We start from the raw sequence: 19,881 nt of genomic DNA, 5'->3' as shown, positions 1-19,881 counted from the left end.
AATAAATCTCATCAAGATCTTTAATACGATGCGAAAAAAATTAAAAAATTATTTTTCATTTACATTATTTTTAAGTTTGAAAATGTGAAATAAGCTGCTTATTTTTTAAGAAGGTTTCTGGAATGGGGCCTAAGTATCTGTTATTTAGATTGTGGTTGACTTTGTTTCAGAAAATGGCATTAAATGTTGGAGAATATTCCATATTTATTGCACCTTAACTTGTGCCCCAGGGGCACTTGTTAGCAAAACCGAATTATCTCTCTCTCTCTCTCCCCCCCCCACCCATAGGGAGTTGAATTGTTAGAATTTGGGATTGTGTTTTCCCTAAATTTTCCTAATACTTCTTTTGTGCACCTGGATGCAAATATCAGGTGCCCAGCCATGCGTCCCGACCTGAAATGTCACAAGTGTCACCTTGTCCCAGGCCATCGCTAGGAAAACTACAAGTGAAATCCTTTTTATCTGGCAGTAATCCCTAGCAATTTCAAAATTACCAAAACACCCCTGACTATTACAATCTGATACAATGACAAAAAATCTGCCTGGCTGCATACTAAAAGTAAAATTAGCTTATAAATTAGGTGAAAATATTATGCCCTAACATGCTCTATGCGAAAATCCAGAAGTCCATTTTATTCTTTCGATGTTTTCTAGGTGTTAGAAGTTTTTTAGGTTTAATATTCTGTAATTTCACGCTTAATAGAACAATTTTCACAGTTTGTGATCTTTCTTTTAGGATAACCAAAAGCTCCACAAAATTCAAAATAAACAAGGGAAAAAACAAGAGAAGATTTTTGTGCATTGTTTTGCAAGTGAAATCTATATTGCATGGACAGTTTCTTAAAGCTTTGTTTCCCTTTTTGGAAAACCTGTGCAGGTCCCATGCTTTCTCTTGTGGATGACAACCATTCGCAGAATGTCCCTTGATCACCATCCTGGGTTTGATTGCGTAAGGAACTTTCACACTAATCTGTAGATGTGCCGTGGCCATATTCCAATTGAGTATTTCATACTTGAAGGCGTGGTTGATAGTGGAGAAGTAAACTGTTTTCAAGTGAATGCCTTTAATGTTTCGATGCCAGTGTATAGTTGCTCTACGCCTTAGATATTTGCAGATAATTGTGACTCCAATTCTATGTTAACTGTTCCAGCAGTTTGCTTATCAAATATCTGTTCTCCCTACTTGAAAACCATGGTATCTGGATTATTGGGGAATCCAAACGAAGACATCTAATCTTGGTAGCCAAATTGCTAGGTAAGGATAGGACATGGATTTTCTAGTCGTAGGCACCAGAATAGATGCATGGAGTCATGGACTGTTTTAAGTAGGACTATAGAAGTGATTTTATTTTGGATTGGAGAACTTCACTCTAAGAAGGAGAAGTAGGTTTTGGGAGTTTGAAGAATTCCTGCCAACGATCCATGTGGTCCTTCTGTTTCCATGCGTAATACCTCCGATATTGAAATCCTTGGCTGAAAGAAAGAGTTAATTTTTGATGGTTTTGCAATGCTATTCTTATTCTCCTTAGTCAGCTCGCTGAGGTTTTCTGTTAAGCTAGAGCTGATATTTCCAGTATGTCCACGAAATGTGAAGTAGCTGTCAATAGTTGCCTTAGGTGGATAATGGGTAGTGTATATTTGGGTCTGCGAAGGGATCTGAAATGACGGGGAGGTGGGGACCTGTTAATTTTGCTCAATCGTTTGTATACCCTCTCCCCGAATGGTTGCGAGGGGAAGACTCTTTTTTGGTTACCATTGAAACCGGGTAAATTTGAGGTGGAAAGATCGCTGCAGCCCTTTGGCTGGCACTGTTGACATGATTTTCCATGAAAATAAATAAGCTGTACCAAAGCTCCTTTGAAGCTAAAAATCAGATTCACTTGCATGTGTATTGCTGTTATATGTGTAGACATAACAACAGGTAGTCAGTTAGCCTCCTTTTTCTTCATTTTGATGTGGGTAGGGAGCTATTGTCGTAAACTATTCCCATGCTTGGGATGGAGGGGGTGTTCTTTAGGAAGGAGATGGATGTTCTCAATTTGGCGAGAGGAGCGATAGTTATGGACTTATGAGGAGGAAAGCTTGTTTTTTTTTTGGGAGGTACAATTTACTTTTTTTTTGATTATCTGGAGTGAACCTAATGGAGAAGCTTTTGAAGGAAAGGGCCCTTTTTTTCTGGCTTTTGAGTTAATTGTAAATTGCCGGTGTTTTTGTATGGTTGGTTTTCCAGATTGGTAAATCCATCGTTGAAACAGTTTTTGTATTTTGTGGAGGGTTCAGAGTAATTTTGATATTTAGCCCATTCAGTTAGCTTATTTACTTATGAGTGAAGTGTAAGAAGATATATCTAGCGAAATTGTTTATTGGTCTTTGGTTGTATTTGATTGAGATAAACACAAAGCTTGTAGGAGATGCGAGTATGTCCATGCCAGTACGTTGCTTGATGGAGGAAATTGTGGATAGTGCAATGAATCAACGATCTGAGGAGAGGGAAGTCAGATTCTTTGATCTGGTTCCTAATTCGGTTTATAGTTGCCCGCATGACTGGAAAACCGCAAGTTCCAAAAATTGCATATGCCTGTAAAACGAATATTAAAGAAGACTTTAACTTCAAAACTGTAAGACTAGGTTATTGGTCTCTACTGTCTTGAGTTATAATCTTCATTGGTGCTTAAAGTAGGAAATTACGTCCATATTCTCTATATGACAGCTATGATGTGGTGGAGTATGCTTGATTAGTATGAGATTTGTTAATACTTTTGGCAAACTAGTTGATTACTTCATGCAGTGCTCTTCTAAAATTTTCTGTTGAATTTATTGCAGGGTGGTACTCTATGGTTTCAGAATTTGACTGACTTCCCTCATGGGGTTTCAGGCACCATATTTCCATTACTGATTGCTAGTTTTCATTTTGCCAATGTTCAGGTATATGACACAGTGCTCCTCTTTCACTGATTATGAGTCTGCTTCTGTCTTCATTCTTGTTTGATTTTAATTCCAGTTTGCGGAACCTGATGCCTAGACGGCTAGACCTAAGCTGTCCTTTTGATTTGGTTTCATTCTCTTTTTGCCATCATTTGGTTCGGGTCTCAAATTTCCGAGAAGCAAAGAGGTCATTCTAGCTCTAGGTTGATATGCTGGCTTACCCAAACCAACCTGAGGATTGACCCTTCCAAAACATGCACCTAATAGGTAATTATTTGTGACTCCCTTGTTGGAAACCCAAAGTATCAAGTTGTGGAAACAGTTATTGATGACATGGGTCATGGGCACGACTTGCATACTTGATAACATGTGAATAAAAAGAGAGAGCCTTGATGCATGAAAAACTTCAATCCCTTCAAGTAGCATAGGCCCGGAAAAGGGGGAAAAAAAAAGTGGGCTCAGATACATTTTCCCTGCATTGCCATTGAACTAAAACTGTCACTTTGTTTTCGTACGTATGAGCAAAAATCCTTGTTGGCATCGTTATATGCTAGGTTTACACATGTTGTGGGCCAAGCTAGGGCATTAGGCTGCTTGTTTAGTCATTCGACTTCGTGGAGTAGTGTAGACCCAAATTTAAAAGCTCAACTTTATATAAACTGGTAAGGAATGGGGTGAAATGATCCAATCCATTGTATCTTTGTTTCAGTTATGAGTGGCACACGGCGCTATTTTGTTCAAAGTTAGGAAACCAATTGAAACTCTGGGATTTTGGGTTTGGTTGCAACTGTTTAAAACTATTCTTTACCTTAGATCAAGATGGATCTCTTTGTCATCATCTTGTGTACTTGGATGATTGGATAGTTACTGGAATATGAGGGAACATATGAGCGCATGAGTGCCACTTTCCCACACAAAAAGTACGGTGAAGAAATTATTGATCCAAGGTGATTGTTCACAGGAGATCGATGTGGTGGTAGCTAATGCCTTGAATCGTTTTTTATTTTGGGTGATTGAATAGGGCATGGGATGTTTGGAGATCTATTGTTTTGTTGGGTTAGAGAACCCACAGTTAATCAAAATACTGGAACCAGCATCCCATGGTTCTCTAAATCCAGGACCGGGTTTATAAGCTGAGTTCTGCGTGACACGACAGCAACTTTGTTGACCAAGACTGAATTCTAGACAAGCTTTTGTCCTAAATTAATACAGTGGAGTCAACTGTGTTTGAGCCTGGTAGTTATTTGAGGCACATCTAGGAAGGTACTTTATTTTTTTTCTCAGGGATCCGCAAAATATCCTTTTGGATCTGAGCAGCAAAAAATACTGCCTCTTCTGTAAATTTGGCTGAAGCTCAGAAATAGTGAAAGTCAGCCAAAGCATCTTCCACCATGTGAAAAGAACCTGAATCTGCACCCCACAATATGAACAAGTCATCTGGAATCTTCTGTAAATTTGGCTGAAGCTCAGAGAAATAGTGAAATGCAGCCAAAGCTTCTTCCACAATGTGAAAAGAACCTGACTTTGCAATATGAACTAGTCACCTACATTCTTCTGTAAATTTGGCTGAAGACCAAATAAGGACCTCAAGTCGTTTTCTCTTTGAAATATCCTTGAAGCTCACTCTTTAAAAGGATAGGAAACCTAGGGGTCGTGACAGATTGTTTCACTCACTGAATAAATAACACTGGAAAGTTCAAAATGTCCATAGAATAGAATAGGAACTCCCAAGCAGCTAAATCATGTGCTTCCTTTAAGTCTATCATTGCACATCTACGCCTCCAATCATTTCTATGATATCGCTTGACCAACACCTTCATAATCAACATATTATCCATAATTGATCTTTCTTTCCTTTGTCCTCTCGGCTTTGTTTCCTTAAGCGGTTCTTGCTTTCCTTCGCAATCCGGCGGCATCCCCGTGATGCCTTTTTCTACGCATATGTCATTATATGTCTGCGTTTTCTGTATATGCTCCGTGATTAACCAAATAGGGGGAAGTTAAGTCCATTGGCCTTGTTTTTGTTTACTTCCCTAATATTTGGGCCTTCTTTTCAGTTGTCTTAACCGACTTATTATGACTAGATACAAATCAGTATGCCAAGAATTAGGGTGAAATCATCAAACTGCCCTTTTGGATGAAGTATTTTAGAAGAGTAAACGCAAAAACATCAGCAGAAATGAAAAATATGGGATTTCTTAGGCACTTTCTAAGCTAAAAGTCTTGTTAAATCACAATACTAGATTGAGTCAGGTTTTCCTAATGGTTTGGAATTTTTCATCCTTCCCTTACATGATATTTTAGCTATAATTAGGTACTGTAAAATATAAAATGATTAAGTTGCTGCATTGAATCTTCATTTCCTTGTACGCTTTTAAACTCCATCTTTCTGATTTGGATACACTAGGGTAAAGGCATGTGCTTCGCACAAAATTGTCGTGCCCGTAAGTTAGACCTATTTTAGACCAAAAAAATAGGTCTAATTTTGTTTTTTGTTTTTTTTTGACTTAGTGTTTTTTTAAAGTTAAATAAGTTTGTTTCTTTTTTTTGGAATTGCATATTTTTCATTAAATTGAAAGAGTTTAGATGAATTATTGGAATTTTGGCGATATGACAACAATTCTTATTCTTAAAATATAAATCAAGTAAATTAACAATATGTATTTACTATTGAAAAAGATGTAGTACATATTTTTAGTTTGAAGTTGGAGGGGACTTGTATCCTCTGAATTATAGATTTGAGCAATGACGGCCTAAGAGTAGAGCTTTAACTATAGCATTAGTAGTTTACGTAACCAAGTATGCATTTAGTCCTTAAGTAATTTAGTTGAATATTATAATTACGTACTTTTTTTATACTGTTGATTAAATTAGTTCATTGGCTCCTGTCTACATTGTGGTTGTCAAAATCGTACAATTCATGATTCACGCCAAAACGATACGAATCTATAGGTGAATCAAGTTTTATATAGAATCGGTGGTGAATCGTATGATTTACGATTCGATTCGCGATTTGATTCACAATTCATGCAAAAACTATACGAATCTATAGGTGAATCACGGTTTATCATGAATGTTGTTTTCGACTAATATAAAACCACATTTGCAAAATTTGTTAAAATTGGTATTTATTTTGATTCGGAGCATGTTAACCCCTTTTTCCTCATTCTTATTAAAGATTAAATACTCACTCTAAAGTTATTTACGACTAAGATGCCTTACACTGCTGAGTTATGTATAGATGCGCTCAACGTCTTTGAAATGTTACAATTTTAATTTGCTAGATGGTAATTATACAAGTAACTTTGAATATTGTTGAGGATGATATCTATATGGATGCGTTGTCTCACAAAACGATCTTTTTAAATCATGTACCCTCTAAATCATATGCCAAGACCTCGCCAAGACCCTCGAACTGACCCACATATGTTGTCATACAAGCTAGTTTAGTTTCGTACCTACCAAGCTACAAACTTTTATTGTGTTGAGACCAAGCTTTCATTTTTATAATGAATGTTTAAGTCGTTCCTATTAGACCATGTGATCATCCATTAGTAATAGGGAAAAAACTTTAATATAAATTTAAACTTCAATTTTTGAGTGTTACAATGTATGTTTATTATGTAGGTGCGTAGATACAATTTCCAATGTATTTTCAAAATTTGAACTGAATCGTTACGATTCATGATTCGATTCGATTCACGATTCGGTAAAGGGTCAATTCTATTCTTGATTCGATTCACGATTTGACAACCTTGGTCTACATGCATTGGTTGCAAGGTAATCAATTTTGCCCTTCCATATCTTTAAAATAAATAGAGTCACCAAGATTTCCCTCACTGGAAAACATTAAATTGCAATTATTAGGCAATAATCACAAAGTCAAGAATTACGGCTGAAATTTTGGGAAGACGGAAATACCCCCGCAGAAAATAGGAAATTCGTCGCACAAAAAGACAAAATAAAAGCATATGTGCAAGGACACGGACAGAATTCCTCAAAAGTCCGAAAACTCGTTAAAGTAAATTTTAATTTGCTTAAATAGTGCATCAAAAAAGTGCAAAATGACACAAAACAACCACGTATTGACCCAGCATATTCCGCGAATATGCCGAATCGAAGGACCCGATTGGAAAAATCGACCAAAATTGGCCAATTTGGTTTAAGACTCAACATCCTCCATTTAGGCCTAGGGGCCTGGATTGAGTGATTGCCTGTTGCATCTTTATGTGCAGAAGCCAACTTTCATTTATCATCTCAAAAAAAATAAGGCCTTTTCAATTGTTTCATTAGAATATCTAAAAGCTAGCCTGTACTATCCTGAGCTATTATTAGGTGTTTCTTTTGAAGGTATGGGTGTTACCTACTTCCAGAGACTAACTATCTTTAATCACCATAGGTTTGTTTTGCCATTATCCAGTAGCTTCCTTGCTTCTTATCTGATGTTACTGAGGCTTTTCTTGTTCCCTGCGGTTTTATCAGATTTCGTTTCGAACATTTTCAGCTGGAAAAGCAACTGGTCTGCTCGGCTTATTGGCCCAAGTGAGTGGATGATAGAATGCATCTATCGTTCGAAGTTCATAAATATTTCTAGCCTAGCTTATAAAATTGCTTAGTTTTTCTGGAGACTAATTGCGCCAAGATTTTTTAAAATGTAGAAACAATTACCTTGGGAAGATAATCAAATGTGATGTCCTTCTGTTGCTTATGCTATTTATTACAGGAAAGTTCTGATAATCGCATTTTCTTGCAGTATTACAAGTTTTACTTGAATCTCTTGACACTGCCTATACTTTTTACTGGGTTTTGTGTACCCCAGGTAACTCAACATCTGATATTATTTCTTTATTTATGGTTATATGCTTTTGGATCGTGTATATATTCAATAGTTTGAATTTGTTTGTGAATTTATTTAGTTAACATGCTTGTATGTAATGTTTAAACCATCCTAGAAATTCATATGGATATTGACTAAGTGATGCACAAATGAAACTTGGGCAATATATTTAGACGGTCCTTCTAAAATACGCCCACTGGGCGGACGCTTTAAATTAAAAAAAAACCACGTGTTGCTCTTTCCTTGTTTTCTAAGTCAGCTTTTGTATTCCTTTGTACTGTTGTCTGTCATCCTTCTCCGAAATGACAATCTTAACCTTCCTTTTCTTTTCTTTTTCTTAAAAAGGCAAAAATAACCTTATCTCTCTTTCTCTCTCCACAATAATGGCAGTGAAATCCCTCCCAATTCTGGGAAAACCCTTTTCTCCTCACCCACTTTTGATGAAAAATTGACCTCTTAGCTCTCTTTTCCCAGATTCTTTCAAATTTCAAAAATTAAAATTAAATTCTAATTTTCCCCCCCAAATCCTTTCAGATCTGTGAGATAGTCGAATTATAGAGCCAAATTGCCCACAATCAGTTCATAATTGTGACTAGCAAATCGAAAAACAATTAGAAAAAAATTATATTGCCTCGGAACTCCATTATAACTGCTTTTTTCTTTTATTTTTTGCGTAGAGGGGGAGGGGGGGAACTCCTTTTTAACTGCTTTTTTTTTTTTGCGTGGAGAGAGGGGGGGTGAGATTGTGGGATAATGGGTTTCTTCGCTGCTGTTTTTTTACTCGGAAAAGTTGGGGTAATTAAATTAAATACTAGTATGTAATTCCGAAAGCAACTAGGAGCAAAAAAAAGCCGATCAAGAGAAAACTAGGAGCAAAAATAGATAAACCCACCTAGTGAACAAGAAGAGTATTTGAAGAAAGCTCAAAAACTTGTTCTTTGGAGGAGACAGAGGGTCAGTAAATATTGGGCAAATTGTTACAGTTCGGTTTCCATCCAAGGATGACACACACGCTCTTCTCTCTCTTCAACACTGTTTTGTCTTCAACCTTTGCCATTGACTCATAATCGAAGTTCAGAAACTGAAGAATACAAAATTTCAGAGAGGGGGAAGCCGAAGAGAGAGAGAGAGAGGAGGGTTTCCTGGTTTCTGTGAGTGAATTGTCTTAGAATCAGTACACAATAATATTTTGCTATCACGGAGTTGCCGATTTTTTCAGCCGGCGATGGATTTGCAAGTCGGTTGCAATTTCGATCTAAAAAGGTTTTTGGTTTTGGAAACTGGTCTGCGTGAGAGAAGTGGGATGAGGGTTAATATTGTCATTTGGTCCAAAAATTTCAATGGGTAACGTCATGCATCGGAACTCACCAAAAACAGCTCTCAAATGAGCGCGTGGAGTCGCGCGTGCATCCACTATTGTCAGCCCTAAGGGCTGACGGTAGATTTTACCATATTTAGAAAGGTCTGGTAAAGAAGAAGCAATTGGTGCCTAAGTAGCACAAACACTTTAAGAAAGGAGGCATGACGTGTCGTGTTGGACATCCATCTCGGACACCACCAAGATACTTCAGAAGCATGTCCCAAAGTTCTTCAATGTGCCTTAGTTCAAAAATAAATTTCATGGATCTGATTAGTTACTGTCATTTTGGTGGCACTCTTTGAACCCTATGAACTTGTGGTATGAGATGAATGTCTTCATAAAATGTTTTGCATTTCGTGAAATATTCCATATGCGCTGCAAAAATGTTTCACAGTTGTTTTGTTTTCTTCATAATGCAATTGCTTACGTGGATATGATCTTTGTAGTTACGAAATGTGCGCCTTTAGGGTGTAACTAACTTTTGAATTAGTTAGCCTATGACACACTCAGAAGACGCTTCAATTGCTCTGAGAATTTATGTAGATCTGATATTCATTGATTAGAGGCACTGCATTGGTTGATATGGACTTCAGACGGGCTTCTCCTCAAATCAGATTCATAAAGACAGTTTGACCAAATAATAGTTAGCGCTTTTGAGTGTGTGACCCTCTCCGGGTCTCCATCCCTTTCCATGACCTTTTGAAATTTACTCCAGTGGCCTTGATTCTTAACCTGGAAGAATACTTATTAAACTGAACTTCATAAGAATGAAATAAGCTATAACTAAATCATTCTATTTCTAGCTTAGGGTCGTCATCATCCAGCTGTTCCAACCCATGGCAAATATTGGCATGAGCCTCAGAAGCACTCACGCTGCCTCATTTCTCCATTCAATTTGACCTGCTGCATAGAGAATATTCTCTCTCTCTCTCTCTCTCTCTCTCTCTCTCTCTCTCTCTCTCTCGTCCTTGCACCAGTAAATAATACCATAAAGACCTAACATTGAAATTATTTTAATAAACGTAAATAATACCATAAAGACCTAACATTGAAATTATTTTAATAAACGCAAAGGAAAGGTCTTCTCTCTTCCTGTTTGGAGCTTTTAAATAAAGATGTATTGCTTTCATGTGATAGGTTGTCACTTATCTTGATGCAACCTTTTCAATAGTATGACAATACCTCTCATAACGTGAGGCATAAGCCTCAAGGTTAGACGTAACCCTTTGGAGTTTTTAATCTTTATTTATAAAAATAAGATTAATTAAAAATAGCATAAGAAGGGGGGGTAGCATTTGCGCCATTTTGTAATGAACCGATTGTTCTGATGCTTTTACTTCCATCTCTTGGGTAAAAAAAGCATGAAAAGCACATGCCTCCAACAGATGGGTGAATGCATTTGTGGTCCTCAGCTCAAAAATAAGCTCTCAGGAGCGTTTTTGTTGCGCCTTGCCTCAAGGTGTGCTGCAGAATCGCCTTTGAAAACATGGGTTATGACCTTGAATAAACTGCCAGCTCACAAAATTTCTTGGAGCCTCAAGAATCACATTGGTTTCCCCAAAGTCCAATGTTCATAATCAAAAATTTCAACGAAGGTTTACTATGTTTCGAAAAATGTGTTCCAAAATGCAATTCGCTGGGTAACAGCATTTCCAGGTAAGACAGGGTGAGCCAAGCTGTATTCTTGATGATTGTATCAGTGTACATAAGACTCCTTATTAGGTACCTCATAGGACACAGGTTCGTCAAATGAGTATAGCGCCTATCTTAAGGCTCTAGGTTATATAGACCCACTGACCTAGCTGGAAATGAAAGTGTAAACATAAAGAATGTGGCTGCAGCTGTGATAGATGCCGAGTTGGTGTGATACATCTGGTCACTCTGGTGATTATTCGCAGTGTTTGTATTTTGTTAGTCTCACAAGTTTGTAAGTGTTTGGGACCTTGGGTCCTTTGAAAAGTAGTCATCTTTCAAACAGTAGAATTGAGGGTACTTAAAACTCCTATCTTCCTGTATCTATTGCCTATTTATAGTCAACATGCATGGCAGGAAAAAACTTGCGTCATGACTGCTCTTTTGAACAAACATACTCAGTAGTCATCTTCCAGTAGAGTGTAATGGTCCTAATGGACCACAGGACACCCTTTCTTGAAAGAACTTAACTTCAATACCCAACTAGGAAAAAGGACTTTAAGCATCTAGTTTTTGATAAATTGATGAGAGCTGTATTTTAAGTATTGTTTTATGAATTGTATGATGTTTCAGACCATGAGGGTTGTTTCATCCCCTCGATTGTTCCATTCAATTATGTCTTCTAAGCAAGTGGCCTTGGTGATCCAGCTAGTTTTAAGTAGTCTTGTCCCCACTTTTTGATTTTTGTTTCTCTGAATATAGGTGTCTGATAGATTGTACATGGGATGACAATGTGCTTACGTTTACCTAAGAAGTACGGATACGGATACAAGACACGGATAAGACATGACACGACACAGTCATGCAGATATGTCATTTCTCTAGAATGTTGGACACGGACACGTTGTGGATATGTTCATTTATGTATATCTAAGCATATTGATACATACATCTACACCCTAAGTACACATCCAAGTTGGGTTATTTGTACAGATGATCCCCAAAGTATTTCTGAAATGTCAATTTGATCCCCAACTATGATGCACCGACACGGACACGGACACCGAAACCGACACTGGGACACGGGAATTCTTAAAAAATGGGGACACGGACACGGACACGGCGGGGGACACGCCACGTGTATATATATATATTTATTTATATATAAATAAATAAATAATTATAGTTTAGCACCCAGAAATTTAAAAATAATAATAATTTGGCCCCAAATTTTTTTTAAAAAATTACTGTTTGACCCCCAATTTTTTCAAAAATTACAGTTTGGCCCCCAATTTTTTTTTAAAAATTGCAGTTTGGCCCCTGCCTTGTCCCCATCGGTGTCCCCGCTGTGTCCCCAGCGGTGTCCCGCCGTGTCCCCAGCCGTGTCCCCCTCAAAATTTAATATTAAAATATGGGACACGCCACGTGGCGTGTCCCGTACGTATCTCCAAGGTGTCCCGCGGTGTCCCCGTGTCCTGACACTGCGATTCTTTGACTTCTAGAGGTGTCGGTGCTTCATAGATCCCCAATATACAAATCACGTCTATTGCATCCCCAACATTTACAATGCGCGTTTAAATGGTCCCCAGAGCTAACTCTGTTACCTATTGCCGTCTAAAATGAGGGTATTATAGTCAAACCCCCCAAATTCCCCACTTTCAAATTTCATTGTCCAATTGTCAAGTACAGGAGCTGTTCGGAAAAAAAAAAAAGAAGGAAAAAAAAACTACTGTACAGATTTAGAAAAAGAACACAATCGAGTAGATTCGATCATCATCAACCAGATACAAGTAATCAAAAATTTCACAATCTTCCAACAATTCGTCAACAGAACAACAATCATCTTTGACGTCGTCACCGCAATCATACCCAGATCCAACAATCTCTCTGGGTTAGGGTTTCTTCCACTGAGCCGACTTGGTCTAGTCTTCAGGTACGTCGACGAAGACGGTGAGCCATTGATGGATTTCGACGACGAAGTCCAGTCCAATCCAGAACCCCAACAAGGAGGCGACGATCGAAACCTCATCAACAAAGACAAAGAAAAAGACGATTGGCGTTGAGAGGAGCGGTCGCCGACGCCTGTCTACAAGGAATCCGAGTTGAAATCGAAGCCCCGAAAGAAGTTGATCAAGAAGAACTCGGTGGCGGACGAGGAAGGCGCTCCTGATTTGGGATTCGACTACGCCAATGATGATGGGCGGCATTTGAGTCGAAGAAAGATGAGCCGGTTTTGTCGGGAGGTGGGATGAGAGAGAGAGAGAGAGAGAGAGAGAGAGAGAGAGAGAGAGAGAGATGATGCTTGTAAAAACCGTGCTTCGATTGGAACTAGGGGGTTTCATCTTTTTCAGAGAGAGAGAGAGAGAGAGAGAGAGAGATGCTTGCAAAAACTGCGCTTCGATTGGAACTAGGGGGTTTCATCTTTTTTCCTCCAGAATGTCCTTGTATGCCCTCCAAATAAGAGAGAGAGCTGATGCTTGTAAAAACTGCGCTTCGATTGGTACTAGGGGGTTTCATCTTTTTTCCTCTAGAATGTCCTTGTATGCCCTCCAAATAAATTTACTGCCATTGGAGCATGGGTCATCATATTTAATTGCAGTACTAATGGTTATTTGGTGTGGGTGGACGAGGTGGTCTCGAGGAGAGAGAGATAGGGTTAGTGTTTTGAGGTTGAAGATGAAGTTTTGTGGAGGTGATGGTTGTTTAAAGAGGAAGTTCCACAAATACTCCTATCTTTAACAGTCAATTTGGACAGAGTTAGCTCCGGGGACCATTTAAACGCACATTATAAACGCTGGGGATGCAATAGACGCGATTTGTATATCGGGGACCAAATTGACATTTCAAAAATACTTTGGGGACCATCCGTACAAATAAGCCAAGTTATATGATAGCTAAGATACAATAAGTTATGAAGAAACTAATTGACATGAGATTCAAAAAAACAAAATCCTCAACAAATCTCACTCGAATTTTATGATAAGAACTATTATTTTTCCAACTTTGTATGTCATAGTGATATGTCAAGGTTTGATTATTCTGATAATCACAGTTAGCAAGCGTCTAAGGATTGGATATATATTTCTTATTGATAGATGCCAAAGAAGTGTCAGACACGTGTCCGACTTAACGTTTTTATTTTCTAGTTATCGAACGCGTGTCCAAGAGTGAGGAGTGTCGGACACGGGCACGCTACCTTCTTTTAAGTGTCCGTGCTTCTTAGACGTTTACTCTAGCCTTCAAAGTTTAGCAGGTGAGAGGAATGGTGAGCATATTCATTTTAGAACTGATTTGTGGGTTCTTGAGAAAAATGCTTGGAGAGGTTACCATCTCTTTTTGGGTATCAACTATCAGATGAACGAGTGGGAGGTTAGTGAAGCTCTAGTGTTAGAATACTGGCTGCATATCATTTTGAAAGCCTAGATAATGCTTGGTGCAAGGTCTATTTTAGTACCTACTCTTCAATTTATAACTCTTCTGCATGTTAAGAGCCATTGTTGTACTTTTTGTTTGGAGTAGGGTCCTGTGAAATTAATTATGCGAATCACTTCTCGTGGAGGGTGATGATCTACATGTACACGGTGGATGATACAAGAAATAGAATAGGTGTATAGTATAACCTTCAAAGCTAGTGTATGAGCCTAGACGGCCTCTCCACTCATTGCCAATTGGTTTTGAGTTGGATGCTTTTACGTTAATACTCCCTCCATCCCATTTTGTTTGTCTCCTTTTTGACTTTGTAGTTTCCCAAATTGTTTGTCTAGTTTGACAAATCAATTGAAAAAATCCTCTGAGATTCCTACTTTGCCCTTGCTTTTTGAATTGATGTGACAAGTTCAATTTCACTTGAAGGTCATTCTTTGGAAAGTTCAAGTTCAAAAAGTGTAATGACTATGCTCCCTTAAAAGTTGGATTTTCTAGTATTGACAAACAAATCAGGATGGAGGGAGTATGAAATTTGTAGCTAGAAACAACCAAAATTGATGAAAAGTGAAAACTAATGCTAACTTGGCACAAAAGTGAAAAATGAACTAATGCCTACATATTAATAGCTTCTTCTATAGAAACAACCCAATAGGCAAAAGTGGCAAGTTTACTTTTAGTTAATCGCCATTTTTTTTTTTTTTTTGTCAAGAAAATAGTCGAGGTTGCTCTTTTCCTGATGCGTGCTTGGGTATTGGAATTTGGAAGTGGTGTGTCACATACATATCCCCGTGTCCTAGCATATTTGTGTTTCTGGTGTGTCCGACATGGGTACGACAACCACTTAGGGGTGTCAGCAAGGATGTGAATCCCGTAACGTACCGACCCGTACATACTGAATTTGTATGAAACCGGTACCTTGCATCTCAAATACCCTCCCTGCTCTTACTGGAGAGTACCGAATATTCCGGCCAATACTGGGTGAGATGGTGGTACCGACTATTCTGTCCGGTACCGTGCGTTCTACACGGATTGTGACTGGGTTTTACAAACGCATCTCGGTCAACCAGAGAGAGAGAGAGGGAGCTATACCTGTTTTGCCATGAGTCATGACTGGTTGAGAGGGGCCATTGGCCAAAGAAGGGGAGCTGCTGGTGTCTGGTGGAGAAGGTTTATAATGTTGGGAACCCTAAAATGATACAAAGGACAAAATTACCTTTTGATTTGAAATGGTTATTACAAGTTGCCCTTGGGTAGTGTTTCGTTCAAAGGGAAAAAGGTTGCCCATGGGGAGATGAGTTGACTGAGAAAGGTTTTATTTATTTATTTCTGTGAGCTTAAAGTAATGGGAGCTTTTCTCCTTTTTGGATTAGAAGAGATTTATATAATGAGAGCGTAATTTTTGTTGTCTAATGAAAGTTTTGTTAGGATGAATTGGATGGCGTGGGAAAACTTAATCGATTTATAACTACATGTAATGGTAATAGCATTAAATCTGAAACGGTATCCTGTATATGACCTGCACCGGTACGTACCCCATCAATGAGAAAACCAGTACCCTAGCTGGTACGGTATTCACAACCTTGGGTGTCGGTGCTTCATAGGCCGTGATTGACAGTATCAATGTGTACCTCTAGGATTCATTTGAAAGTTAGGTTGTTCTGCTACTATGGGTACAAAATGCACAAGGATGAGGTGTTTTAATGGCCACTTCAGACATCTTGTCGGGATTTTTCAACCTAATCATCTTTCTGTATCTTTTCCCCCGTCTGTTTGAAAAAAACACCCTGAGAGCGCCTAAGTTTTACTCAGAAGATTTTTATTTTGGTCCTTAAGCGCCGAGCCTTTTAGTGTAATAGTACTACAGAGTCTACATGCTTATATGAAGATATTACTTCTCTTAAAGTTCCACATACTGGTTGTGTGAAATCAGATGGTTTGTATGTTATAGCTGTTGAGGGTTTTTTTTATTCCTTTTGTTGCTGCTCTCTTTGTCCTTTTCTGTTATTTGCCAGCTGAGTGTTTCCTCCTTAAGGGAAGAATATGAGAATCTTGCTTTTGTATCTGTTTTGCAGGGGAGTTTGGTCTATTGGGTGACAAATAGTTCATTAACTCTTGTTCAGGTTGGTCCCCTTTCTTCGATTTGAACATATATAGGTAGATTTGCTGCCATCTTGGAGTATTTTACTGCAGTGTTTGGTAACTAAATCCCAAGGACGAGTATGATTTGACACTAGTGTTTGTAGGGTTGATTGAAGTTAGGTAGCTAAATTTTCTAAACAAGAAATGGTATATTCTCAAGGGGTGACCCGTCTCCTATTTAAAATATGCGAAGGATAAGAGGATGTGATGTGGCACTACCTGTAGGAAATGTAACCTGGAAGAAGGAAAGACGAAAGCGAAGAAGGAAAGTTTGGGCCTGTGCTTCACTTTGTAGAGCCGCCAGAGTTTTCTTCACTTAACTGTCTTATCTTCCAATATCAACTGTGTAACTAATTACTATCTCAATGACACCATAATGATATTTCATTTAAATCCATAGGGTTTTCTGAAAACACTCCATGAGGAAATTATGCCTTGAAATATCCTCTACTTTTTCCTCCATTTATTTTATGTGACCGTAGTATCAATTTTCAAATGGACCACTAGGTTTTTGTCAAAGTAATTCCTGGGTAGAAATCTCGAAATGTTAATCCTAATACAAAAAATGATGTACTGACCAAGGTTATGAGAAAGGTGTTGGACTTCAAGAAACTAAAATTACCATATACGATGTTAGCTACACATTAAATATGCATGTTTTCATTGAACAACCAAAAACCAAGATGACAAAATAAGAATACCACATCCATTGAATTGCTAAACAGATAGAGTGGGCCATACATAAACAGTTTAATTTGGCAATCTTAAGAGTGGATTTAAGGTTATCTCTACGTTGAAGTCATTGTTTAATAACACATGAATCTACTTTTACAGCAACTATGTCTCGACCAACCTGGTGTCCGTGAGACCTTGGGGCTACCTGACAAAGTGGATCCAGTTCCTCCAGCGATTCATGAAAAAATGGTTACACCTGGAGAAAAACAAGGTGATCTGCTAAGAAAGCAACAGATAATCGCCCATCTGTCCCCTCGAGAACTGCTTGCTGTGAGTCAACTGGACATGAATCTTATATTTGGTGTGAACGTTAAAAATACCTTTTTTTGGACAGTAATATTCCAGTGTCATACTTGGAACTTTTAACAGTTATCTGTCAAGCACTTGGCCGAAGGTCATAAAGATACAGCAATGCCACTGCTAAGGTAACATCCGGCCTCCTCTAGCGATAACCGGCTTTGTCTGTAGTTGTACCTGTGCAAGTAACTCAAATTTTCAGATTGGCACTTGACAAAGATCCTGAATACGTGAGAGCCTTGGTTGTTATGGGACAGACGCTATTGCAGGATGAACAGCTAGCAGAGGCTGCTGAATATTTGGAGCGTGCCATCTCAAAGGTTTGAATTGAACATTTTGTTTAGTAAATTGCCGCTTAGGTATTTCTTCACTAATAGCCATGACTTGGTGTTTCTAAGCTTTCAGCTTGGAAAATCGAGTACTTTTGGTGATCATTAGAAACACAGGCACCTTGTCATTTGGTTAAGAGCATCACGCCAAAACTGTTTTCAGTTCTACATGAATTGTGAACTGCATTTGACCAAAAAAAAAAAAAAAAGCAGCAATTCTTGGAAGGATTCTATGGGACACCCTCTATCTCTCTGGCATGAAAGTTTTATTAGTTCTAAATGTAGGAAGTACACTTAGCTGAAAAAATGTGTGCTTTATTTTCTCCCCCATTGCTCACATTTTTTTCCGGTAACTATGAACAGCTTTTTCTCACTGGCCATCCAACAGAAGTTGAGGAGGTTGATCTCTTGATTCTCGCCTCTCAGTGGGCAGGCATTGCTTATATACGTCAGGTAAAATTGAGTTATACAGAACTCTGTAATCCAATTCAGTTCAAGCAAAGAACATGGATTCATGAGCTACAGTTTTAAAGCGATATAGGGAAGGAAATACATAGTGAGTTTTACCCCTTTTGCTTGGTAAAGATGCCCTTGGCTGGTCTTATTTGATTTTGGCCTGTTCTACTGTAGTTTCTACTTAACCATATTCTTGTGCTATGCAACGGGTGATTGCAGGATGGGATTATTATCCAGCCAGTGGGTGTCCGGGACTTAATGGGTTGAATTAGCCATCATTTGATTATATGGGACTAAGTGTTCCCTGACATTCCACACCTGTCTTTTATCGAATGATTACCGACCAGTAGATTTGTACTGGGTTTTAGTTTGTTCTTGTTGTATCGCAGGGTAAAAATGCAGAGGGAATCAGACACCTAGAAAGAGTAGCAAATTTGGAAGAGCCAGAAGATGCGAAAAGCAAGGCCCACTATTATGATGCATTTCTAGTGCTTGCTAGGTATGAATTGGAGCAGACATTTGTCTTGTGAATGAATGGAGTATTTTGTTTTACACAATATCTAACCTGGTGGCTTGTATTTTCAGTGCTTTATACAGTGAACATCGTAAGCCCGAGGCTAAAAAGTTGTTGCGCATGGCAGCTGCTTATGATCCTTCGCACAGTGTTTACTTGGAACAATGTGAAAAGGATGAGGTAGATCTTGTTAGTGATCTTGCCAGCAGCAGGAGAGGAGATTAGTAGTTCCTTCTAATCTTAGTCTACCAAATTTTGAATCAGAATGGATGCTCCACCTAAATTAGTGGTGTCTTGTGTTCTTACAAAGCCAATTGACATACAACCCTTGTATACGACAACTATACGAATTTTATTTTCCTGATATAAGACTATACGAGTTTTTTTTGTGCAACTTACAACGGTTACTCCAATGTCATGTTGTGTTATAGATACTACTGACTAATTAGGATATTAGCAAGTAGAGGGCATATTCGTCGTTTATAATGTTTATAAGAAATATTTCAGGATGGATTCGTCCTAGCTTTATCTAGGGCATGAAATAAAAATGCTCTCTAATCTTTGGAATTCAAATACTATTTGAATTAAGGAATTCCAGGATGGAAGATATGAGTGAGCGGCCATGGAAGATACGGTCAGCCCATTTGGAAAGCTTGGCTTGACCACCGAGCGCCTGATCGTGGAGGAAAATTGGAATTCAGGTTATATTCCTTGAAAATAAGAATGCGGTTTCCTCTTTACTTTTCCCCTCACATGTCCAAGAGTTAAAAGGCAATTTCAGGATCAAGGCTTTGAGAAAATTGAAGCACATTAATTTTTTTTAGATAAGCATTAAAGCACATTTATTTAAGGCAAAAAAAAAAAAAATACCATTTTTCTCTTGTAAAGAATTCTCTGAATGCTTCACAAAAATGCTAGAACCAAACACACTTTGCGCAACCCACCTTGTGAGTGTTCGTGCATTTGTGTGTGTAGCTACTCGGTGATAAAACTATGTTGGTCCTGATTGGTTGAGTTGTGCTTGAGAGACAAGGATGTGCCACCCTAGCGGCACAATGGATGGTCTAATCAAAATTGAATAATCAAAAGTTGTCACGTTATCTTTTAGTTATTTATTTAAGAGGTTGTTAAGGTTAGCAAATGTAGAGCTATAATACAAAATGTATAACCAAAATTTGCAACATCTAAATTTTAAACTATAAAAAACTAAAAATTGTGAACATAAAAAATA

The 19,881-nt window shown here is 38.2% G+C and overlaps 1 protein-coding gene across 1 annotated transcript in view; it reads left to right on the top strand.

Annotated features, from left to right (window-relative positions):
• Positions 1-19,044, top strand: part of LOC131304017 (ALBINO3-like protein 2, chloroplastic) — a 31,352-nt gene extending 12,308 nt beyond the window's left edge. The window contains exons 4-14 of the mRNA XM_058331111.1: positions 878-949; positions 2,824-2,925; positions 7,408-7,467; positions 7,679-7,744; positions 16,253-16,300; positions 17,154-17,324; positions 17,424-17,479; positions 17,554-17,671; positions 18,044-18,133; positions 18,526-18,635; positions 18,722-19,044. Coding sequence (XP_058187094.1) covers positions 878-949; positions 2,824-2,925; positions 7,408-7,467; positions 7,679-7,744; positions 16,253-16,300; positions 17,154-17,324; positions 17,424-17,479; positions 17,554-17,671; positions 18,044-18,133; positions 18,526-18,635; positions 18,722-18,875 — 1,047 coding nt within the window. The 3' untranslated portion in view covers positions 18,876-19,044. The remainder of the gene's footprint in view (positions 1-877; positions 950-2,823; positions 2,926-7,407; positions 7,468-7,678; positions 7,745-16,252; positions 16,301-17,153; positions 17,325-17,423; positions 17,480-17,553; positions 17,672-18,043; positions 18,134-18,525; positions 18,636-18,721) is intronic.
• The last annotated feature ends 837 nt before the right edge of the window (positions 19,045-19,881 follow it).

Source organism: Rhododendron vialii, chromosome 10a (genome assembly GCF_030253575.1).
Source record: "Rhododendron vialii isolate Sample 1 chromosome 10a, ASM3025357v1".
Taxonomy (NCBI): Eukaryota; Viridiplantae; Streptophyta; class Magnoliopsida; order Ericales; family Ericaceae; genus Rhododendron; species Rhododendron vialii.
The sequence above is the reverse complement of the archived record's forward strand: the minus strand, read 5'-3'. Positions and strand labels throughout refer to the sequence as shown.